Here is a 26,528-nt window from a genome sequence, read left to right on the forward strand (position 1 = left end):
ACCACGACTAAACCGGCATCATTACACAATGACATGATGCCAAATGGGACTTTGTGTTTCCCCTGTGCTGGAGATAAAAGTTTCTCCATCTAAATAATTGATGCTAGGGGGCTGGCTACTCTTGACCTGCATCTAAACCTTGATGCATTCTCCACCCTTGTCTGCCTTATTCTGTGCCCCAAGACATTCACTTCTGGACCCAAACACCTAGCTCGCAAGCCGGCTTCAGCTTCAGGCTGAATTCACTCAGTGGGAGGGACTGGTCGGAGACTGGAGAGGAGAGAGAGAGAGAAGTTGGGGATGGGTCCCCCTTGGTCCCCACAGTTCTGTCAGTGGCTATGTTCCTGTGTGGCCACCTCTCCCAACAGGCAGCTCCTTTTCCATGGCTTTAGTTCTCCCCAGGCTTTGGTACACTGTTACTGCTCTTGTCCCTTCAGGCACAGGGATATACTTTTCTATTGCCACTGCAAAAAATTACCACAAACTTTAAAAAAAAAAAACACACACACAAATGAATTATCTTACAGTTCTGTAGGTCAGAAGTCTGACATGGGTCTCGCTGAACTAACGTCAGCTTGTCATCAGCGCCCCATTCCTTTCTGGAGACTCGAGGGGAGAGTCCAGTTTCCTTGCCTTTTCCAGCCTGCAGAGGTTATCCATATGCTTTGACTCATGGCCCCCCTTCTCCCAAAGCCAGTAATATCATCTCTCTGACCATTCCTCTTTTGTCACCCCTCTCTTTGACCACAGCCAGGAAAGGTTCTCTGCTTTCAAGTCTTATGTGATTAGACTGGGCCTACCCAAATAATCCAGGATAATTTCCACATTTCAGGGTCCTTAATTTATTCACATCTGCAAAGTCTCTTTTGCCATGTGAGGTAACAAATGTGCAGGTTCTGGGGATTAGCACGTGAACATTTTGGGGGGCCATTATTCTGATAATGGTAATAATGGCTTCACCCTACTGCTAAACTCTGAGTGCCTTATCATCACTTGCGGGTTAACCATGTGTTCACCTCTATAAGGAGTTCTTTCATTAAACTCTTCACAGTTAAACCTTTATAAGTGTGTCATCTGTTTCCCACCTAGGCCCTGACTGACACAGAGAGTAAATCAAGGAAGTACTGACTGTCTCTCCCTGAAAAGTACAACCCTTACCAATGTGCTCTTCCCCACAAAATGCAAAGAAATATCTTTGTATAGCTTCTCCTAGTTAGTATGGTCTTCCTTCCCAATTTAAATACTATAATCCCACAAAGAACATGAACAAGCAAATCAAAAGAAAAAAAATACAAACAGCCAATAAAAATATGAAAAACCATTCCATTTCTGCAGTGATAAAAAATGTGTGAATCAAAAAAATAGATACAGTTCAAAATAGTGAAGATTTTGAGAGAAGAAAGAAAAAGAGGGTGGAGAAAACTTGTACTCACATACTTTGCTGATGAAGTACAAATTGGTAGAACAGCTAGCTTCCCATTGCCTTCACAAGGTAATAAAACACTTCAGCATGATATTCATCAACTTATTCATTAACTCAACAAATATTTGTAGAATGCTTATCAGATATCAGGCACTGGGAATACAGCACTGCCCTCATTTTATATTCAAATGAAGACAGACAAATAGCACACAAATAAGTAAGTAAAACAAACTGTGAAATGGTACTAAGTGCTATGGGGAAAATGAAGTGGGAATGTGGACAGGAATGTTGGTCAGGAAGCCCTCACTTGAGTAAAGACATAAAGGAGGCAAGAATACAAGCCTTGTGTTATCTGAGGGAAGAACATCCCAGGCAGGGAGAACAGTAAGTAAAAGACACTAAGATGAGAGACAGTTGGCCATGCTCCAGGACCAGTAAAGAGACTGGTATGGCTGCAGCCAAAATGAGGGAGGGTAAAAGTAGAAAACACAGTATCAGAGAAGTGAAGGAAGGCAGGATAGGGGCTGAGAGGTAGAGTCTGTACAGTATTACAATTCACTGTAGACAATGGCTTAAGAGTGACATGATCCAAACAAATTACGCTTTAGAAATATCATTCTGACTTATATGTTGAGAATAAGAAGTCCAAGACCACCTTCCCCCACAGAGACACAGATTTAACAGTGATAAAATTCAACATGCTTTCATGAAAAAAAAAAAAAAACATTCAACAAACTATGAATAGAAAGAAACTACTTCCATATAATAAAAAATATATGAAAAACTCAAAGCTAATGTCATACTCAATGGGAAAAGACAGTTTTTCCTCTAAGATAGATACGGAACAAGACAGGGACGCCCACTCTCACCATTATTATTCAACACAGACTGTAAGTTCTAACAATTAGGCAAAAAATAAAAAGCATAAAAATTAGAAAAGACATAAAATTATCTGCAGATGGCATGATCTTATATGCAGAAAACCTTAAAAATTCCACACACACACACACACACACCAAAAAAAAACCTGTTAGAACTAATAAATGAATTCAGCAAAGCTCTAGGATACAAAATCACCATTCGAAAATCAGGTGTGTTTCTATACACTAACAATGACCAGTCCAAAAAGGAAATTAATAATCCCATTTAGTAGAGCATCAAAAAGAATAAAAGACTTAAGAAACTGAACAAAGAAGATGAAAGACATACACTGAAAAATACAAATGTTGCTAAGAAAAATCAAAGAAGATATAAATAAATGGAAAGACATCTCATGCTGTGGATTAGAAGACTTAATATTGTTAAAATGGCCATACTACCAAAGCAATCAACAGATTCAATGTAATTCCTATCAAAATCCCAGTGGCATATTTTGCAGAAATTGAAAAAACCATCCTAAAATTCATGTGATAACATGGGTGAAAGCTTCAGGACACTGGTTTTGTCAATGATTTCTTGGATATGACACCAAAAGCACAGGCAACAAAATAAAAAATAGACAAATGGACTACATCACACTTAAAAACTTCTGCCTGTCAAGGAAAACAACTGACGGAGTAAAAGGCAACCTACAGAATGGAGGAAGTAACCACAAATTATATATGTGATAAAGGGTTAACACCCAGAATACAGAAGGAACTTCTATAACTCAACAACACAAAAAGCAAAAGGACCTAAACAGACATTTCTCCAAAGAAGATACACAAATGGCCAACATGCACAAAAAAAGGTGCTCAATATCACTAATCACGAGGGAAAGGCAAATCAAAACCACCATGAGGTATCACCTCATACACATCAGAAGGGCCACTACCAAAGAATAGAAAATAAGTGTTGGAGTGGATGCAGAGAAGTTGAAACCTTGGGCACTGCTGGTGGGAATGTAAAATGGTGTGACCATTACGGAAAACAGTATGGAGGTCGGCAAAAAAATTAAAAATAGAATTACTGTATGATCCAGCAATCCCACTTCTGGGTATATACCCCAAAAAATTAAAAACAGAACTGTGAAGAGACATTTGCACACCTTATGTTCATCACAGCATTATTCACAATAGTCAAAAGACAGAAGCAACCCAAATGTCTACTGACAGGTGAATGGATAAAGAAACTGTGTGGTATACACATACAATGGAATATCATGCAGCCTTTAAAAAGATCTGGTCACTTGCTACAACATGGATGAACTCAGAGGACATTACACCAAGCACTAGAACAATTATATCTTCAGTATTCTGGATGGAAATTTGTTTTTAATTTTAATTAAATCACTGCCTTCAGGGTGCCTAGCTGGCTCAGTTGGTGGAGCGTGTGTCTCTTGATCTCTGGGCTGTGAGTTTGAGCTCCACGTTGGGTGTGGAGATTACTTAAAAATAAAATCTTTAAATCACTGCCTTCATAAACAGTTTACTCAACATAAAAATCCCTTCCTGATGACTCAGAGTCACATGTATGAACATTAACTGTTACTCAAGCCTTTAAAGGTCTAAAGATCTCAAGTGCTGTCTTAATAATAAGTACCAAATGTACACTGGTATCTGAGAAGGAACATTAGGAATTTATTTCCAAATGTCTGCAAAACAGTTACCTAAATTACACCTTGTTACCTAAAACCTCAGTCACTTCACGCTCAGTGTATCTCAAACTTAAGTTATCAACAATACCTCACAAATATCTAACCACTGCTCATGGATCCACTATCACAAACTTGAAACCTCAGAATCATTTCCTTTAGTATCCATATTCAGCGACTACTAAGCCCTACTCTACCCTTTCTCGATATCTGCCAAATCCCACTCTAGCTCAGGTTTATTTTACCACATGCTTTGATGACCTCAATAGATTTCCTGCCATCTCCAATGTTTCCAGATACCTACCAACTATACTCCATCCCGCAAACTAAGCACTTTACTTCCCTGTCCAAAAAAGTTTACTGTCCCCTAAATCCGTCTCTTGATTCCAGAATAAAATTCAAATATTTTCAAATGTTTCTTATGGGGGGGGAAGCTAGCCTCTACCCAGCATCTACTAAAAATCCCATTTGAGGAAGAGGACAGCATGTGACAATTTCTTGCCATATTTCAACTTACAATCAGTAGAGGAAGTAACTAGGAGAACTGCTGCTCTGACTTGGATCAGCAGAAATAATGGGAACTTGACAGGGAGCAGTCATGCTATGTTAAGAGTTTAAGATCAACAATAAGGGCGAGGCCCTATAGTCTATCATTCAGAGAGCAAAAATCTCAGAATTCATATGGCTCTGAAAGTCAAAATGGCTTAAAAGAGTCTGGAGGCTAGAGGGACTTGGAGGTTCCTGACTATGCAACTGCAAACACAACTGATGAGAACAAAAAGCTGGTTAGTGTAAGGGGTTGGCTAGTGTCCCATCAAAATCCATGTCTACCTGCAAAGTCAGAATGTCCTCTTATTTAGAGGAAGGATGTTTGCAGATCTAATCTGTTTAAGATAAGGTCATACTAGATTAGGGTGGGTGTCCTTCTAAGAAGAGGAGAGGACACATAGAGACACCCAGAGAGAAGAAGGCCATGTGAAGGAAGAGGCAGAGACTACAGTGTTGCAGTTTCAAGTCTAGGAACACTGAAGATTAGTCGGAGCAACCAGAAGTTAGGAAGAGGCAAGAAAGGATCTTCCCCTAGAGCCTTCAGAAAGAGCATGATCCCGCCAACACCTTCATTTCAGACTAAATGTATATGCAAAAAACAGAGTTGCAAAATATGTGAAACACAAAACTTCTAGAACTGAAAGCAGAAATGGACAAATTCACAATTCTGGTTGGGAATTTCAACACCCTTCTCACAGGAATTGACAGAATTAGACAGAAAATTAGCAAAGATCTAGAGGAACTCAACATCACCATTAATGAAAACAAAAGCTAACTGACATTTTTAGAATACCCCACCCAACAACAGCAGACTATGTTCAAGTGCCATGGAATACTTACTAAGATAAACAACATCCTGGGCCATAAAACAAACCTCAGTCAATTTACAAGGATTGGAATCATAGAGTGTGTTCTTCTACCACCATGGAATCAAATTAGAAATCAGTAATAGAATGGTAACAGGAAAATCTCTTCCCAGTATTTACTGGGAAGCTAAACAACACACTTTTAAATAACCCATGGGTCAAATAAGAATTCTCAAGGAAAATTTAAAAATATAGTGAAGTGAAAAAAATGAAAATACTACTTATCAAAATGCCAAAGCAGTGCTCAGAGGGAAATTTATAGCACTAAATGCATATGTTAGAAAATAAGAAAAGTTTCAAACCGAGACTCTAAAGCTACTATGTCATGAAACCTAGAAAAAGAACCTCCCTTACCCCCCCAAAAAAGGGCAAGAAGGAAGAAAATAATAAAAGGGCAGAAATTAATGAAAATGAAAACAAAGAGTTCAATGAAACAAAGAGCTCATTCTTTGACAATATCAATAAAATTAACAAACTTGTAGCAAGACTGAAAAGAAAAAAAGAGGAAAGGCACTAATTACCATGTTGATAGCATGTACCCCTCATATATAGTGTGATAAGAAGGGTACTTTACATCTGGGATATTCTTCCTAAAAACCCATAACTCCAGTCTAACCATGAGAAAAATAGCAAACCCAAATCAAGGGGAAATTCTATAAAATGTCTGACCAGGACTACTCAAAACTGTCAAAGTCATGAGAAAATACTGAGGAAGAAAGAAATGAAGAAAACTGAGAAACTGCCCCAGATCAGAGAAGGCTAAGGATTCATGATGACTAAATATAAGTGGTTTTCTGAGTAAGAGCAGAAAAATCCGTTAAATCTTAAAAAGTCTAGAGTTTAATTGATCTTATCATACTAATGATGATTTGAGATGTTAACAATAGGGGAAACTGGCTGTGGGGTGGATGAGAACTCTACTGTTGCAACTTTTCTATAAATCTAAAACTATTCAAAAATTAAAAATTGACTTAAAAAATTAAGTAACTGAATAAGTTATTATTTTCAGGGTACAGAGATAAAGTAAAAGTTGAGCTCATAAACAGAGGCTGATACTTTAATGTTAATAAAGATGCAGAGAATAAGAACTCCTAATTCCTACTTTGTCTCTGGTCTTCCATTTCAAGAATTTTAGCTTGTTGGGGCGCCTGAGTGGCTCAGTCGGTTAAGCAACAGACTCTTGATTCCGACCTAGGTCATGATCTCAGGGTGGTGAGATTAAGTCGTGAGTCAGGCTCCTGAGCTGGGTGTGGAACCTGCTTAAGATTCTCTCTCTCCCTCTCCCTCTCTGCCCCTCCCCCAACACACACATGCACTCTCAATCTAAAAATAAAAAAAAATTTTAACTAAAAAAAAGAATTTAGCTTGCAAAAAATAGAAAAAAACAAAAATTTTCTACTCTAAATATGTATTACTTTTTAACATTAAAAAATTAATGAAAATAGGTTTAAGAAAAATGTACATTGGTAAGGGGAAGAGTAGAAGACAGGATAAATTAAGAAATTCCAGGGGCGCCTGGGTGGCTCAGTCATTAAGCAGCTGCCTTCGGCTTAGGTCATGATCTCAGGGTCCTGGGATTGAGCCCCACATCGGGCTCTCTGCTCCATGGGAAGCTTGCTTCTCCCACTCCCCCTGCTTGTGTTCCCTCTCTCGATGTCTCTCTGTCAAATAAATAAATAAAATCTTAAAAAAAAAATCCAAGAATGTATCTAACTGCTCTACATAAATTTGTATTTTTTGGAAAAGTAATGCCTGGGTTAGTGGGAAATTTTGCAAATGAGTTCAATGAACTACAGAGGATATTCTCTGAGAAATCATGGGAAATGTCACAGCCAAAATACTAGCAATAGGTAAATGTTCCAATTTTCAAAAAGTAAAACAATGTAATTCAGTAAGGCAAACTAAAGAGCTTGAGGTCTATTTAGTACAAGCTTTTAGTCAGCAACAGACATCAGGGTAGGTACATTTAACATTCTACACATTAAAACAATCATCTCAGACATATTTGACTTCCTTTCTGACTTCAGAATATTTGGCAGACAGAGCGTATTTTATTTCAGCAAAGCGCATGACAAGCTGCCTCATGGAAATTCTAGGGACAAGCTGAAGAAATATTTCAGACAATAAAAATCGAAAAATATTTCAAATGTACACTTCTAGGCTTTTTCAGTCCTATCCTGTTTAACATTTTTCTAATTGACTAAGATAAAGATGTGGAAACAACATTCATCAAACAGACTGGTGATATAAGTCATAAAGCAATAACACAAATAACAGAATCTGGATTCAAAAAGATACCGAAAGACTGAGCCTAACAAGATGAAATGTAACAGTGAAAATAGGCCTTCATTTGGGCTACAACTCAAATGCGCAAATATGGAATGGCTTACTGGCAAAAAGAGACTTTGGGATATTTAAATGAGAGCCAGCTCAGTATGAATCAATTACAAACAAAGAACCTGGCATGATTACCAAAAACACAATGGAATCTAATGAGAGGGGCCATAATACTGCTGTATTCTAGTGGTCCTACAACACCCAGAGTATAGACAAACTGAAAACTGCTAAGAATAACCAGGGTCAAATATAAAACAGAATTAGTTTATTGGGGGAGGGGAGCAGATTTGGCCTGAGGAAAAAAGTTTCATAGGTTATAAGACAGTCGTCTTCAAATATCAGACTAATTCTAAATGGAACCAGGGCTAAAAAGCAGAATTTAAGGAATATGAATTTAATTTCAGTGTAACAGTGAGGGTAATTCAAAGGCAACAAGAGCTGCATTGAGAGCTGAGGCTTCCCCCTCGGAGGCCGGAGGAGAGATTGGCAGGAATGTGGTAGAGGGGAATAAAGCATCACATGGCTGGTGTAGACTAGGGGACATATAGAGTATCTTCCAACTCTGTGATTTTAAGATGCTACGTCCTCTGTGCCAAACCTCTGGCTCCAGTCCAAGTAGTTTTCCCACCATTCCTGGAATGAGCCTTACTTATACGTGCACTTTCCCTTATCCACAATTTCAGGCCATTCTCTCACTCAGGCAAAGGTCTTTCTAAACCTTATTCACCCATCAAAAATAAACCTAAATACTGTCCTTACTAAAGATCTCTAGGCCTACCCTCCTCTGATCTCTCTCACCTCTGGATTATGGAATACTTCTGGTACCATCTGTTTGACAATTATTTACATACCACCCTCAGACACTGCTTCTGTCTTCAACTGTTATTTAACCTTTTATTAATAATTTCTCTCCTCAGTTAAATTAAAAGCTCCTTAAAGCCACACACCGAAACTTACACTCTGTATCCCCTACACTTTGAAGGACACACAGTAGATACTCAAAAATATCTCTGGTGTTCAATATTGGAAACATTTTTGTTAGAACAACTGTTTTATAAAAAGGTATGTTTTCATAGGTAAAGGTAAAATTCACTCTTCAAATCTGAAAAGTAACTAATATACATTGACTTCCAGTTTAGCTACAGAACTACCAGAATAAGATACTGCCACCCACTGATAACATATTCTAACCACAGGATTTTTTTTTTAATGGTCAGTGAAGCTCAGAAAAGCTCAAATTTTCAACCTAAACAAAGAGCTTGGTAAAGCTGCCTTAGAGCAAAGAAAGATTAACAGAACCAAACTAGAGAGTGAAAAATGTCAAGCAGAAATGAGGGTATTTTAGGGAAAAAGTCATATTTATTTCTTTAAATGTAAAAGGTATTGATGTGTGATATTGATTCATGTACCTTGAAACACAAATTAAGAAACAGTAAATTTGTCATATAAAGCCCAGAACATGTGCTCACTCCCTAAACACCAACTAAAAGTCCCAAAGTAAAAGGAGAATTCCTTATCAGATTAGATATTTTAATAAAGATTAGGAAATACTCACCGAAGATTCAGGATCAGATAATTCATCCAATAATTTCCTTGCATCCACCACAGCTTGATAGAGTCTCAAATTTTTGCCGTCAGAAGCAACAAAGCAAGCACTTGCAGAATTGCAGTATGTACCTGAAAGAGTAAAGGCTTTGCATTATAATATGTAGTTTATTTTAATTTTGGGCTGAAGTATGAGAAACCTATTCACACTTTTCTTTTTAGGTACAACCATGGTCCAGAATCATAATTAAACAGATAAAATTAATGGATATAAAATTATTAACAAAAGAATTCAATAGAAAATACGTTACGAGAGGGGAAAAAAATTAAAAACAAACTTCTGAAAATTCTAAACGTATGTCTGATGTCTACATTCTCAATACTTACTAAAAATCCTAATAATGACAAATATAAACCATTTTGTGTATTAAAAAACAGTTTAAAAGCTTTTATTAATTTCAGAATTAAAATGAACACTTACCAAGACAATAGCTGGGAATAAGAGTCGGAAGCCAAGCAACATTAGAGAAGGCTGACGTATGTAAAGAATTAATTCGAGCCAATTCAGATACTCCTCCAGTGTAGGACAGAGGTCCTATTGGGTCTACACGCCACAGAATAAGTTCACTATATATTGCATTCGGGTCATGAAATGTACGTGTTGCTGCATTTCTAAGAGGCTGTTTCGAGGAACCTTTTATATGTCTTACAGGATCCATCAATCTACTTACTTTATTGTCTGAGTCCCACTGACAGTCTAATTCAGGAGTCAACAGAGCGTTGTGATGAGAGGATGTTAGTAACAATGGTAAAACTGAATGACATGCCAGGTCATTGAGGTGAAATCGATGACCACAGTATCTAAATTTGTGAGATACAGTCAGAACAGTCGTAAAGGCAGACTTATCTGCAAAAGTGACTGCCCACTGATTTAAAGAGCCATCTATGTGTTTGGAGACCATCATTACTGTAGGAGCTAAAATGTTCACGTTTGTAGTGTGTGATCTGGAGTACAGCTGTGATCCGTGAGGACTGCCTACAGCCACCATCTCTTGGTGGAACCGAGTGTGGGGAGAATCTTTCGTAGCACTGATGCAGGCATACATCATGATATTTTTACTAAGAGAGCTTGCATCACCAGATGGAAATGCAACAGGAATCCGAGAAGAAAAAGAAACCTGAAAAACACGGTATGAATTCAATGTAAGTAGTTTTCCTCCTCTCAAAAAGTCTTCCAAAAACACTTCCATTTTCAAAATGTCAAATCTCAGTTTCCCAGGAAAACTATCATTTTCAACCTCTTTTCGGTCTAATTCCTTTCCTCTATTTATGTAATATCGTATCTCTATTTGTGGCCTGAGAGCAGCCTGAATATCAAAGAAAAGTTTCAAGTGCCTTACTTGTACAGCTAAATGACCACACCACAAATATAAATAGAAATGAAGTTCAGAATGATAATAAATAAAGGTAGCTAGATTTACTTAATAAAACTGGGGGGGGCACTCTGAGTCACATTTTTAGGGTAGTTTCCTTAAGTTTATTCAAAATATTGTGAATTCCCAGGAAAAAAGCCAACGCACATGTATTCAAATATTCAGTACCACATTTCAAAGCCAAATTCATTTTACTTTGAATTAACCAGATTTATAAAATTTGTGGTCATTGGTCCCCCTTTGGTAACAAGAATAAGTATTCTCTTCTCAGTTGCTTCTCAAAAACAAACTCTTATGAGTATTTCTGAAAACATGGTAAATCTGAATAGCATCTTTTCTTTTTTAAGAAATGTAATAATTGCTTCATCAGTAAAATATACCTGGACTTGTCTAAATATTCCAGGATTATATTCATCCAAATACTTTACATGCCATACTAGAAAGGTACCATCTACAGGGTGAATAGTAAAAAGCATGTCAGGATTCTTATTCCATTCGGTTAGCAGCATTTCAATCTTCCGATCAAGCAGGACTGTGGGCAGTGGCATTGGTATACTAGGTCGTGAAAAGGTTCTGGGACTTCCCTCTCTTTCTCCATCTTCATGTTCCGATGATCCTGTACCTGCCTCAGATTCTCTATCCAGGGATAACTCTGAATCAGAAAATAAATTTATCAGTACTGAACTATCAATAGAATACTATCTTAAGAAATTATAAATCCCTTTTCCAATTTATGGCCAGGGGGAGGGAGGGAAGGAGAAAAAACAAAGAAGAAAATCATTTTCTGGTCTGAACTGAAAATTACTATTATTTCTTAATTTTAAAGAAATCAGAATTTCATTCACGTTATCATTATCATTAGCAAAATTTGCTCCCCAAAAAAGGACATGGCTTCCAAAGTAATATATTACTCAAAGCAATATGTATAACAAAGCATACAGAGCTAGATGGTAGATGGTCCATAGCAGATAGTCAGTAAATGACTGGAAAAGTAAGAAGAAGAGCAGGAAGGAAGGATTATAAACTAAAAGTGGCATCACAAAAAGCTGCTGACTTGCCAAAAAGAAAAATCTGAACATGAATACTAACCATGGTCTAGTTTCATATGCAAACCCCTCTCTTTTTCCTCCTGTGAATGTTCCTCATCTTCTCTATCTCCTTCGTCACTTTCATGATCTATCTGCTTCTCAGAAAGTTTTCGTAATTGCTGCATAAATATTTCAGTAGATGAAGTAAAATGAAACTCTTTGTTGTTTAACCAGTGAACCACAAAGCCCCCATTTCCATCATCAATGTTAAATACAGTGCCAACCAAGACATTTGGAATATCTGTGGGGAAAAAAGGTAAAATTTCAATATGAATTTTTCATGTCTTTATTTTTATTTTTTTTTAATTTTTCATGTCTTTAAAAGGATTACCAAGTGCTTTATAAAGACTAACTCTATACTTACACAGAAAAGGTCAACATAACTCTAGCAGGATTTGTACAAACTTTAATTGAATTTAATGGAAAAGTAAATATTAAGAATTAATGGCACAGACTTAAATTACTAATGGAATTAAATTACTAATTTAAAAAACCAAATATACCAAATGCATGAACCTGTATTAAATCCTGGTTTGGGGGTGGAGGAACAGAAAAATAAAACAGAAAAGCAGTTATAAAAGACATCTAAGGTAATTGGAGAAATGTAAGTTCAAATATGAACTGGATATTAGAGATTATGGAATCACTTCTAATTTTCTTAGGTATAATAATGATATTGTGATCATGTGAGAGAATTTCCTTATTCTTAGCAGATACTTTCTGATGTAAGTGTGATGTGCCATGACATATGTAACTTACTTCAAAAGATTAAGAAAGAATTTCACTCACACATGCCCACCCCCCCACACACACATACAGAGGTATATACAGAGAGAATAAAGCAACTGTGACAAAATGTTAGCAGTTGTTCAAAGTAAAAGACATGAGTGTTCACTGTAGTATTGTTCCAACCTTTCTAAATGTTTGAAACTAAAAAGCTGGGAGAAAATAATGCCAAAGAAGAACATGGGAAGACAAGCAAACTTCTAAGTGTATTAACAGGCTTCCTCCGTTTGGGGTAACTGAAATTCACAATACAGATTAGTTCGTGTAAAATAGTAAAGCTAAAAAAATTAATCTCCTTAATCCCAATTTATATTACAAATAATCCATTCAACAGAAAGCAAAAATGAAAACAAAACAAAAAACCATTGTTCTCTGCAAAAAGATATGAAAGTCTAAAGATAAAATGCACAGGATATTCTGGTGGTGTTCTATTAATATATATCAGTGTTAAATAAAGTTCCAAGTTATTCTTTTTTTCTAATTCCTGGATGACAGTCTTGGTTTTTGAATAAAAATGAAACAAATCATATAAAATAGGATTTGTAAATTAGGAATACTATAAAACAATACATCCCCTATTCTTGCTAAAAATGTTTCACCTAAACCTTATCATGAACAGGGGCACCTGGGTGGCTCAGATGGTTAAGCATCTGCCTTCAGCTCAGGTCATGATCCCAGGGTCCTGAGATTGAGCCCCACATCTGGCTCCTGGCTGGGCGGGGAGCCTGCTTCTCCCTCTCCCTCTGCCTCTCCCCCTGTTCATGCTCTCTCTCTCTCTCTGTATCTCTGTGTCTCAAATGAATAAATAAATTTAAAAAAATCTTAAAAAAAAAAAAAACCTTACCATGAACAAATATTCAGAATGCAAGATGCTCTAAAAGATAACTGAGAGTTCTTTGAAACTGACTTTTTATTATGTTATGTTAATCACCATACATTACATCATTAGTTTTTAATGTAGTGTTCCATGATTCATTGTTTGCATATAACACCCAGTGCTCCATTCAGTACGTGCCCTCTTTAATACCCATCACCAAGCTAACCCATCCTCCACCCCCCTCCCCTCTAGAACCCTCAGTTTGTTTCTCAGAGTCCACAGTCTCTCATGGTTCATCTCCCCCTCCAATTTCCCCCCCTTCATTTTTCCCTTCCTACTATCTTTTTTTTTTTTTTTAACATATAATGTATTATTTGTTTCAGAGGTACAGGTCTGTGATTCAACAGTCAAAACTTCAATGAGATATCACCTCACACCAGTCAGAGTGGCTAAAATTAACAAGTCAGGAAACGACAGACGTTGGCGGGGATGCGGAGAAAGGGGAACCCTCCTACACTGTTGGTGGGAATGCAAGCTGGTGCAGCCACTCTGGAAAACAGTATGGAGGTTCCTCAAAAAGTTGAAAATAGAGCTACCCTACGACTCAGCAATTGCACTACTGGGTATTTACCCCAAAGATACAAATGTAGGGATCCGAAGGGGTACGTGCAGCACCCCGATGTTTATAGCAGCAATGTCCACAATAGCCAAACTATGGAAGGAGCCTAGATGTCCACTGACAGATGAATGGATAAAGAAGATGTGGTATATATATACACAATGGAATATTATGCAGCCATCAAAAGGAATGAAATCTTGCCATTTGCAACGACATGGATGGAACTGGAAGGTATTATACTGAGCGAAATAAGTCAATCAGAGAAAGACATGTATCATATGATCTCACTGATATGAGGAATTCTTAAACTCAGGAAACAAACTGAGGGTTGCTGGAGTGGTGGGGGGGTGGGAGGGATGGGGTGGCTGGGTGATAGACATTGGGGAGGGTTTGTGCTATGGTGAGCGCTGTGAATTGTGTGAGATACTTTTTTTGACAACTGAGAGGAACTATTGTAGATTATGAGTTTAAAAGAAATGACAATCTAAAACAATGGATCCTGGATCACCACATCAAAAACTAATGATGTATTGTATGGTGACTAACATAACATAATAAAATAAAAAAGAAATAAAAAATAAAAGAAATGATGATCAAATGCATAAAAGAAAGAATCTGTATTTTAATACCAACTATGTATTAAATATAATCTTATCCATATTCCTTACATACAATAACAGTATTGTGGTAATGGAGGAAACCCCCTTTTTTATTAGAAAACACACTTAAAATATTTAGATAATGTCATAAAATATTTAGGAGATGAAAGATAATGCTGGTGACAACTTTACTTTCAAATGGCTCAGCCAAAAATAAGGTTAAGAGTAATCAAAGACATACATACATGGGCAGAAGGGGAGAATAAAAGCATGCAGGACAAGATATTAACAACTGGTGGTGAATTTGGGTAAAGGTAATATGGGTATTCGTTGATCTATGCTTTCAACTTTAATGTAGATTCAAAAAGTATCCTGAAAAAAAGTTGAAGAGGAGTCCTACAATACAAAATTATTTGCATTTAGCAATCAATTTGGTCAAATTATATGTTATATTTACATACAGTACCTATAAATACATGATGTTAAATATTTTTATGAAATGATTTTTAAAATAGTATGTAGTAAGTTAGTAAAAACGGATAAAATTGGTTAAAAGGTGAAGGTTATTTAATAAAGATGCTGAAAGACAAGGCTGAACGGCTACAAGAACATATCCAATACTTAGGACTCAAATATGTGACAGAATACCTATCTGCAGGGGACAATCCTATGATCCTATTCCATTTGATTAGCATAGTCTATACAGTTAAAAAGCCAACCTTTCTAATATGTTTTGAATTTACTGCATACTATCACTAATTACATTCTATTTGAAGTTCAACTAAAGCTCTAATTTACTTAGAACCTTGCTATATACTAGACAAACAGAGGTGCTCAGAAATACTTATTTGCAATTGTTTCCTGAGAATCACATAGTCTCAATTTAAGAAATGGTACTTTATATTATATTCCTATTTGAATTAAGAAGTATTTTTAAAGGAAACATGGAATATTAATAAAAAATGAAAAACAGATTCTGTAAGTAGTCCCACTTTTCTATTTATTTATCTTATTTCAGAATATTTATAGGAACTAAAACTTTACTATCCTTTACCTGTAGCAGGATTGATGCTTGCTGCAATGTGGAAATGACACAGTGCATTTGCATGGTGGGAAATGTGTCTCTGAACTTCATGCGTTGCCATCTGGTCAGGCATTAATTCGGTGTGAGTTACAAGAACAGAAGACCTCCTCTGTCCTTTTCTTAAATTTTTCAAATGGTGTATTGTCTAAAATAGAAAAATAATTGCTAAATCCAACTCTGGAAAGTCTAATAAATGCTGATCCAAGTACTTTTGATTATTAAGCATTTTATAATTTTCCTCTCTGCAAAATCTGAACATTTTAAAGGGAACTTCCTTAACTTCAACTGAACAATTCTGACTATAGTCTCCACAGTTTCCGCAAATTTTATAGTTCAAGGCAGAAGTAGTTGCTCAAAAACACCTCATTATCTATAGAAACTTCTATTAAGATTAGGAGTCCAAAGTCTAGGTTTTTCAAGATAGCCCACTAATGAGATGAAATTTACTAGTCATAACAGTAAAAAAAAATTCCTGAATCTTCCTACCAGGAAGAAGAGTATTCTCCCCAAAATTCTCACTTACAACTAAACAGTTACAGCTAAATACTATATGATCTCTATTATAAAGAAGACAAACAGAGTACAAAAATACAGAATAAGGAGAATCTACATAGGTGAGAGGAGCCATGAAAGTGCTGACGTAAGGGATTTGTTTAAATTGAGGTATGTCTATAGGATAAAAATTCTCCACTAGCATACCCAATGATCTGAACTATTTTAAAAAGATCTCACACCATAACCCCAACTCACAGGACTTCCTTATTCTGTCACTTAACCCACCCCCAATATCATACTTTACAATAACTTCCCATTCTATTCCTTTGTTCCTCACAGTCAGCTAAATAAAATGTGGCATCCTCTCAGTTCTTTCTGCATTAAGGTAATACATCTGGTCCTTCCTTTCAATTTCCACAGCCCTTACCCCTTTTCATATGGAAAACAGTATCAGGTCTTTGGCATGTCCTCTACCTCTGGTCTCCCTGCTACAGAGTTGCTTATTCCTTTGATAATAGGGTAAAGATGGATATATTAGAGACCTCCTGCACCACAATGCCTATAAAATTATTTTCATTCAATCTTTGACATCTATCATTATTTTAAATTATATTGGCAAAGCTGGTGTAATACTGGCTGATTATTTTCTCCTAGGAACAAAATGTATAAGTATATAAAGAATTATATAGACCTTACAGTTAGAAGTTTCAGACAAAAGGATGTCAAAAAGCTAGGCAGCTTATAAATCAATTAGGTTTTTTCCATTAAAAACAATTTTAACATTATTAATTAATAATTACTAAAAGATAGCAAAAATTTGTCAAATCACTGATTATATATGTTTACTTATAACTTTTGCTTTTATTTTATGTAGCAACTAGTAATTCAATTTAACGCCTGAAAAGCAATATATTAGGTACCACGGAGGATACAAAGATGTCTCAGAGTACTTAGTCTCCAAAAGCTCATATGTAATTTGAAGATAAAATGTCACACAAGTATTTAAAAATGACTGTAAACATGTAGTAAATTAAGTACTTTGTCTCACTAAATTTCAACAAATACTAAAACAAGATATAACTTTAACTGTTCTGACCTCTGCTTCTAATTTCATTTATACTTTAAATTTTGGAGGGGGGGCGGAATGTATAAACAGTGCCCAATCACAGATAGTATCAGAGTAAGCCTACGTTATATAAAACTTTTAAGGAGGGGCACCTGGGTGGCTCAGGCGTTAGGCGTCTGCCTTTGGCTTGGGTCATGATCCCAGGGTTCTGGGATGGTGCCCCACATCGGGCTCCCTGCTCCACGGGAAGCCTGCTTCTCCCTCTCCCACTCCCCCTGCTTGTGTTCCCTCTTCCACTGTGTCTCTCTCTGTCAAATAAATAAATAAAATCTTTAAAACAAAAAAAAAAACTTTTAAGGAGCACATCTTCAGCCTACCAAACCCAAAAAATATTTCTGCTTGCTGAAACAGCAAAACATTTTGGCTATGCATCCATAAAACTGTTAATGTAAAAGTATAATGTAAAAACATAATTAGTAATATAGAGAGATGTTTATAACACATTAAGTATAAAAAGCAAATTACAAAACATTACTGCATAGTATCTCAATCTTGTACATAAAGAAAAAATACACATACACACATAACTGGAAGAGTTGGATGATAAATTCCATATTTTTCTAATCTAATTTTAGAATAAGCACATATTCTTTGTGTAGTAAGAAGTCAAATGAAAAATTAAGAAAATTAGCAATCTAGGTTTGCTTTGGTAATTTTCAAAAATGTGTTTATCTCGTTTTATTCCTATAATGGACACAATAGTTTATAGTATAAATAATCTAATTTCATAGGAAGCACTTTTATTTAATATATATTGCATTTAAAAAATGGAAAAATTAGTTTGCCTTTGAAATATTAAACTATGGAAATTATAAAGCAATTATATAAAAGTTGACTTGTGTCTAGTATCTTAATATCTTTATTCTTAAGAATCAAAATAGTCATTTTTAATTAGAACACACAAGTAAGATTTAATCCTCATGAAACAAAAGCAAAACATTTTTAATTACAACTAGTTTCAGGGTCCTTTATGTGTTTTTCTAATCAAAACTGCTTATTCCTGTAGGTTTTCATATTTGACATACAAAATGAAAAAATTAAAATTATACTACTTACCTAGACTACATGTCTGAGATCATAACTACTGTATTTGGCTTCTACATGGCATAAAATGAGCCGTCTTACAAGCATAAAACAAATTAGTGAGAATTACTTGCTATTAATTTCATCATTACATATACCAGGTGCACTATCTGCATCTTAGCTTATAAATTCCCACCAAACTCACATATCTTCAAAATGTATTTACCATTTTAAATAATATAGTACCTCAAGAGCATGCTGTATTCTGTCTTTGTGTCTTCCAGCCTGAGTGAGGTTGCTGGCAACACTAGAAGTGGTAGTCTCACAGATCTGCTCACCCAAAAGACAATCTTCTGGTAATACAGTTTCTGCCCAGAGTCGGCAGACGCCATCATGGCATGACGTTAATAACACATTACAGACAGAACCTCTAATGACAAAGAGAAGTAAACAAAAGTGACTATGAATGTCAGTGCCACTGATTAATTAAAGGCTATTAATATTTGGTTCTTCACGTATAAAAATAGCATTAGTGCACAACTAACAGTATGACCAAGAGTAGCTATTTTTCCAATAATGGTAAGACATTTATACAGGCTATTTCACACTCTCACCAAATCCCATTTATTACCTGCTCATACTTGCAAGGTGGCAGGCTGAATAAAGGGCTGCAATCAGTTACCATAAAATAGAAGCAACCTAGCTTTCCCTGACACTTTGATTCATTAAAATCATGCCTTGAACAGCTCAGTTAAATGACCGTATAGTATGCTTCCAACTGCTTAGAAATTACAGTGTATGGACAAAGAGAGGTCAATCAAAGAGCTTGAAATCATACACAGTATCACTGTGAACGTGAACATCATAAAAACTAGGAAATGATCTTGACAAAGGAGACAGAAACTTATACCGGATTATACACGTGCTGCTTGAAAACTAGGCTCTGCGGGAGTATTAGTATCTTCTAAACAAACTAAAGAGCAAAAGAAAACCTAATCATTGCAAGTACAGAATGACCATAATAAAAGTTCATTAAATGTAATTAAACTGCATGGCTTATGGCTCTACTTGTGTCATCCTGTATCATCCTTCTTATAATCAAAAGATTATAAACAGGTAAACAAATGAGTGTCTTCAAAATAAAACTGCAAGGAGAATTTCAAACTGTAACTCAACTTCCATTAAGTTAAAATAAGCAAAAATGTTACAGCATCAAGCAGCTGAAGTGCATTAACTGCTCATTATAAAAGAACAAAAAATCATGCTCCCTTTAAAAAAAACACTTACGTGGAATCCAACTTGGTCAAAGGTAAAGTATTTTGCAAATGTTTTCAGTAGATGCAAATAATTTAAGCAGAATAAACTCTTTATTCAGATTCCAAAAATGAATGAATTTCCCATTTACTGAGCACCTCTGTAACGTGTGCTGTATTTCCTATCAGGTGTAAACAGTTCACACATGAAATAACCTCTCAAAAATAGAGATTTCTAAGCAAGCTTTTTTATAACTATATATATGATCTAGGAATCATTTGTATGAGCTGTTCTGTAGTTTGTTTAATCTTCTAAATACTTTTAGGAGAAGCTGAACAATGAGGAAAAAACTTGTAACCATAAATTCTTTGAGAAAGTTCTGTTGATGGCCCTAAGAAAAACCTGGCCACTTTATTACTGTGTATGATATGCTTTCCCACCATGGGTATCAATGATAGTTTCTTCCTATGTTTTATTTTCCTTCAACGTATGCTTTCCTGTCACTGGCGAACACTTCCTTCCTGGAATCTTTTACTCCTGCTGCTACCACTAACAATATCAGCTAACACAGCCTAAGCCCACGCTACGTGTAAAGGCCTGCAGTAAATATTTACGTGCACTAGCATAGTGAGTCTCACTACAACTCTCCGAGACAGGTACTATTACCTAAGAGAGGAAAACTGAGGCATAGAGAGCTTAAGAAATTTAGGCAAAAGCTCAGAAAGCTAGTAACAACAACAGGGTTTGAATTCAGGCAGTTAACACCCAGAGCCCATGCTCTTCATTTCCACCAAGTCAACGGCACTACAAAGACCTTTGCTTTCATTATTTTTACAAATATATAAGTTAAACACACCAAAGTTACAGGCCACATTTGTCTCACCTGGGCATATACTTGCTAGTTTTACGCCATGAGAAACCTGCCACAGCTCGGGGATGTGCCAAATAAACAAAGGAAAATTGGGTAGACACCTGTCTCCTTTTCACTTCATGATGATCCTGAGGTATAATTGAGGATTTCCAGCCAGTCATAGGATACCATACTTTCAAAAGACAATCATCCTGCAAAAATATAGAGGTCAATATAAAATTAATCTGAACATACACAATTCAAAATGTAAGTGATTTAGAGAACCTTTAAAAATTAAGCTATCTGTAAAAACTAACATGTGAACTTTATATAGCACAAACTCGTGTAAAATATTTATTACCCTAAAGAATACTACTCTTGAAAAATAAATGGGCAGTTCTCTCATTATCAATCTCCTCTGCATAATGGTGTTTTTCAAATAGAGACTGAAGTCAAATTCCCTCATGTAAACATGTAGGGGTCACTGTAGAGAAGATTCTGAAACCAGATGCCCTTGGGTAAAATAAGAAAGATGCCATGTTATTAGTCACTGTTAACATTCTCTCCTTTTTTGAAGACATCTGTAAGGGTGAAGCCAATCCTTTTTAAATATGAACTGCTTCTTAGATTCTACGGCAGGAATCAGCAAACCTTCCCTCTGAAAGGCCAGACAGTATGGCAGGCTTTGGGGACCGCATAGTCTCTGACACAAATTCTGTTTTTTTTTTTTCTTCTTACAACTTTAAGAATGTAAAAACCATAGTTTTCTGATCCCTACTCTAAATGAAGTGAAGGCACTTAGGTAGTTGTCAAGAATCACCTCTAAGCCCACTTAAATAAGATACTTACAAGTATAACAACCGGTGCTGACTTTATCATTTTACTTAGTTCCAAGAATTTTGTTAAAGGCCAAAATAGGGATGCCTGGGTAGCTCAGGCGGTTAAGCATCTGCCTTTGGCTCAGGTCATGATCCCAGGGTCCCGGGATCGAGCCCCACTTCAGGGTCCTTGCTCAGTGGGGAGTCTGCTTCTCCCCCTCCCTCTGCCCCATCCCCGCTCATGTTCTCTCTCTCTGACAAATAAAATCTTTAAAAAAAAAAATAAAGGCCACAATAATTTTATCTTATTTAACAGAAAGCATCTACTTTATAGTGCTTTATCCTCAATATGAATAGAGTCTTGAGGGAAATAATAAAATGGTATCATTCATGCAAAAATCTCACTCTATGAAACAATGTATTCCTATACATGTATACATGTATACACTATGAAATAATGTATTCCTGGAAAGTGCGTGTAGGTCCAAATACTATCATCTAGACTAGACAAACGTTTCTGTTTTTTATACCATCTTAGTACTTATTTTAAATTTATACTGCATAATGTATGTTTCCACTAAGGTCTCATTTATTTGGATATTTGAACAATACAGCAATTTTCTTTAAGTGCTTAGTGTGACACAACCACTTAACAATATACTAGTTGCTTTCCTCCAAGTACCTTCTTCAACTTAGCATCATTTTCACCCAACGAAATTTACTGCACAACCTACAGCAGTGGTTTCAGGCCACATACCATAAAACCATAGAGGCACCTCAGAGCCCCCTCAGCATTCATAAAGAAAAGGCAGAGTGCCTCCATGAACAGGTGGCATTCTAGTCCCATTCTTCCATCCCACCAGCAACCCCTCACTCAAATGGAGCAGTCCCATTTTCATCTGTTACTGCCTAAAACTAAAACCACATAAAAGTTAATTAGAAATCATTACCATAAGATAGCTAGAAAATTTCCAAATTAGAAAAAAAGAAGTAAAACTGTCTTTATTCACAAAATCCTAAGGAATCTACAAAAAAAAAAAAAAAAAAAAAGACTTACACCTGATATCAAGATCATTAAGGCTAAAGATCAAAACCCAAACAGCAATTCTCTTTCTACATGTTAGAATTGGAAATGCAATTTGTTTAGATGCCTTTTACATTAGGAAGACAACAAATTAGCTATAAAACATGTACGCTAAAAACTACAAAACACTGCTAAGAGAAAGAAAACCTAAATAAAAAGAGAAACATACCATCTTCGGGGATCTGAAATACAAATGTTACTGATCCAATTCTTCCCAAACTGATCTATAAAGATTTAATGTGAACACAGCCAAAATCATAGCAAGCTTTTTGGTAGAAACTGACTGCCTTATTCTAAAATTTGTATGACATCAAAGAAACTATACCACCAAAAATATATATTTTAAAGATTTTATTTATTTATTTATTTGAGAGAGAGAGCATGAGTGAACGGAAGGAGGAGCAGAAGGAGAGGGACAAGCAGACTCCATGCTGGGCAGGGAGCCCAACAGGGGCCTCGATCCCATGACTCTGAGATCATGACCTGAGCCAAAAAATCAAGAGTCGGACACTCAACTGACTGAGCCACCCAGACACCCCCACCAAAAATATTTTTAAAGAAAAAACAAAGTTAGAGGATTCACACCACCTGATTTGAAAACTTACTAAAAAGCTATGGAAGGTAGGAAAGATGGTGTCCTGAGCTCACCTCCTCTGACAGACATACCAAAGCAACAACTACGTGCACGGCAACTCTAAAAACAACTTGAAGACTAGCAGAACAGATCCTCCACGGCTAATTGTAGAGAAGGTCACAATGAAAAGTGTAGGAAGGGCAGAGACTTGACTGGAAAGAAATGACTTTGAAGAAATAATAGCTGAAAACCTCCCTGACCTGGGAAAAGAAAAGAGATATCCAGACCCAGGGAACAAAGAAAGTTCCAAACAAGATGAATCCAAGGAGGTCCACACAAAGATACATAACAATTAAAATGGCAAAAATTAAACATAAAGAGAGAATCATAAAAGCAGCAAACAGTTGCATACAAGAAAAACCCCATAAGGTTATCAGCTGATTATTTAGCATTAATTCTGCAAGCCAGAAGAAAGTGGCATGATATATTCAGAGTGCTGAAAGGAAAAAAACCTACAACCAAGAATACTCTACCAAGCAAAGTTTTTCAGAATTAAAGGAGAGAGTAAAAGTTTCCCAGACAAATAAAAGTTAAAAAAGAGTTCATCACCACTGAACCAGCCTCACAAGAAATACTGAGGGAACTTTTTAAGTGGAAAGAAAAGGCTATAATTAGAAGAAAATTAGAGTGATGCCTGGGTGGCTCAGTCAGTTAAGCATCTGACTCTTGGTTTCAGCTCAGGTCATGATCTCAGGGTAGTGAGATCAAGTCCCATGTCAGGCTCTATGCTGGGCGTGGAGCCTGCCTGGGATTCTCTCTCTCCCTCTCCACTGCCCCCTCCCATATGCTCTCTCTCAAAAAAACTAAAAACAAAAACCATAACAAGACAAAAAAGAGCACTACATAGTAATAAAGGTTTCAGTCCAACAAGAGGATATAACAATTGTAAATATCTATGCACCCAATATAGGGGCACTAAATATATAAGGCAAATATTAACAGACATAAATGGAGGAATTGACTGTAATACAATAATAGTAGAGGACTTAAATACCCCACCTGCGTTAATGGAAAGGTCATCCAGAAAGAAAATCAATAAGGAAACAGTGGCTTTGAACAACATATTAGACCAGATGGACTTAACAGGTATATACAGAACATTCCACCCAAAAACAGCAAAATACACATTCTTTTCAAGTACACATGGAATATTCTCTAGGATAGATCATGTTAGGCCACAAAGCAAGTTTTTAAATAAATCTGAGAAGACTGAAATCATATCAAGCATCTTTTCTGACCACAACAGTATGAACTAGAAATCAATTACAAACAAAAACAAAAAACCTGTGGGGGGCAACACATGAAGGCAAAACAACAGGCTACTGAACAACCAACTGGTCAATGAAAAATCAAAGAGGAAATAAAAAAAAAATTCATGGAGACAAATGAAAATGAAATACAACGGTCCAAAATCTGCAGGATGCAACAAAAGTAGTTCTAAGTGGGAAGTCTGAGAGATACAAGTGTACCTCAAGAAACAAACAATCAAAATCTCTTAACCTTACAACTAAAGAAACTAGAAAAAGAAGAACAAAGCTCAAAATGAGTAGAAGAAAGGAAATAATAAAGATCAGAGCATAAACAAATGAAATAGAGACTAAAAAAGAATGGAAAAGATCAACTGAGATTAAGATCTGGTTCTTTGAAAAGATAAACTTATTAAGCCTTTAGCCAGACTAATCAAGAAAAAAAGACAAAGGGCATAAAATCAGAAATGAAAGAGAAATTACAACCAATACCACAGTAATACAAAAAAAAAAATTACAGTTTACCACAAAGAAAACTATATGCCAACAAATCAAACAACCTAGAAGAAAATAGGTAAATTCCTAGAAACATCAACCTCCTAAGACTGAATCATGAAGAAATGAAAAATCTGAACAGACCAATTACTAGTAATGAAGTTGAACTGGTAATCAAAACACTCCCAATACACAAAAGTCCAGTGCCAGACGGCTTCACAGGTGAATTCTACCAAACATTTAATACTTCTCAAAGTATTCCAAAAAATAGGAGAGGGAGAAATCCTTCCAAATTCATTCTATGAGGCCAGCATTATCCTGACACCAAAACCAGACAAAGACACACACACAGAGAGAAAATTACAAAAATAAAATAAAATAAAGTTATACAACTCTGGGGGGAAAAATTACAGAGCAATAACCCTAATGAATATAGATGCAAAAATCCTCAGCAAAATCTTAGCAAACCAATTTAAAAACAAATTAAAAGGATCATTCACCAAAATCAAGTAGGATTTACTCTAAGGATATAAGGATGGTTCAATTTATGCAAATTAATCAACATGATACATTACATTAACAAAATGAAGGATAAAATTCCTAAGATCGTCTCAACAGATGGAGAGAAAGCATCTGACAAATATCCATTCCTAATAAAAACTCTAAACAAAATGGTATAGAAGGAACATACCTCAACATTATAAAAGCCATATATGACAAACCTACAGTTAACATCATACTCAATGGTAAAAAGCTAAAAGCTTTCCCCGAAGATCAGAAACAAAACAAAAATGCCCATTCTCACCATTATTACTCAGCATAGTACTGGAAGTCCTAACCTTGGCAATCAGACAAGAAAAAGAAAGAAAAGGCATTTTGAAGTAAAATGTTACTATTTGCAGATGATATACTACATATAAAAAACCCTAAAGACTCCACCAAAAAACTATGAGAATAAATGAATTCAGTGAAGTTGGAGAATACAAAATCAATATACAGGAATCTGTTGCATTCCTATACACTAATAACAAAATAGCAGAAAGAGAAACTAAGAAAATAATTCCATTTACAAATGCATCAAAAAGAATAAAATACCTATGAATAAATTAACCAAAAATGTGAAAGACGTACACACTGAAAATTATAAGACCCTGATGAAAGAAATCAAAGAAGATACAAACAAATGGAAAGATACACCATGTTCATGAATTGGAAGAATACTGTTAAAATGTCTACACTACTCAAAGCAATCTAGAGTCAATGCAATCCTTATCAAAATACCAATAGCATTTTTCACTGAATTAGAACAAAAAAAATCCTAAAATTTATATGGAACCACAAAAGACTCTGAATAGCCAAAGCAATCTTGAGAAAGTCTATACATCTGTCAAGACTCACTGAACTTAAAATATACATTTTATATAAAATATATCAAGTGTATTAATATATTTATTAATATAGTATATTAAGTATATTTATATAAAATCTACTCATATAGTTAGTATGCTATATTAATATAGTTAATTGTACATTAATATATTTTATATAATTATATAAAATATAATTAACTATATGATTATGTATTATATATACTTAATATATAGTTATTATATAATTAATATATTAATATAGTTAATATGCTAATTTAATATACTGTATTGAATATATTTATATAAAATATATTAGGAGTATATTAAGATATATGCTTTAAATATACATTTTATTTTAATTATATTTCAATAAAGTTAATTGTAAAAAGGAAAAAAGAGGACAAGATTTATGTA

The 26,528-nt window shown here is 35.5% G+C and overlaps 1 protein-coding gene across 5 annotated transcripts in view; it reads right to left on the minus strand.

Moving 5' to 3' along the window:
- The window catches only part of DMXL2 (Dmx like 2), a 147,855-nt gene that overhangs the window by 62,921 nt on the left and 58,406 nt on the right, over positions 1 to 26,528 (minus strand). For all 5 annotated transcript variants that reach the window (XM_032417893.1, XM_032417892.1, XM_032417895.1 and 2 more), the window contains exons 7-13: positions 20,500 to 20,678; positions 18,609 to 18,792; positions 15,689 to 15,863; positions 11,815 to 12,054; positions 11,106 to 11,377; positions 9,774 to 10,470; positions 9,303 to 9,424 (exon numbers count right to left, since the gene is read on the minus strand). In XM_032417893.1, the coding sequence (XP_032273784.1) occupies positions 9,303 to 9,424; positions 9,774 to 10,470; positions 11,106 to 11,377; positions 11,815 to 12,054; positions 15,689 to 15,863; positions 18,609 to 18,792; positions 20,500 to 20,678 (1,869 nt within the window). The remainder of the gene's footprint in view (positions 1 to 9,302; positions 9,425 to 9,773; positions 10,471 to 11,105; positions 11,378 to 11,814; positions 12,055 to 15,688; positions 15,864 to 18,608; positions 18,793 to 20,499; positions 20,679 to 26,528) is intronic.

The sequence above is a fragment of the Phoca vitulina genome, unplaced genomic scaffold, assembly GCF_004348235.1.
Source record: "Phoca vitulina isolate PV1807 unplaced genomic scaffold, GSC_HSeal_1.0 scaffold20, whole genome shotgun sequence".
Taxonomy (NCBI): domain Eukaryota; kingdom Metazoa; phylum Chordata; class Mammalia; order Carnivora; family Phocidae; genus Phoca; species Phoca vitulina.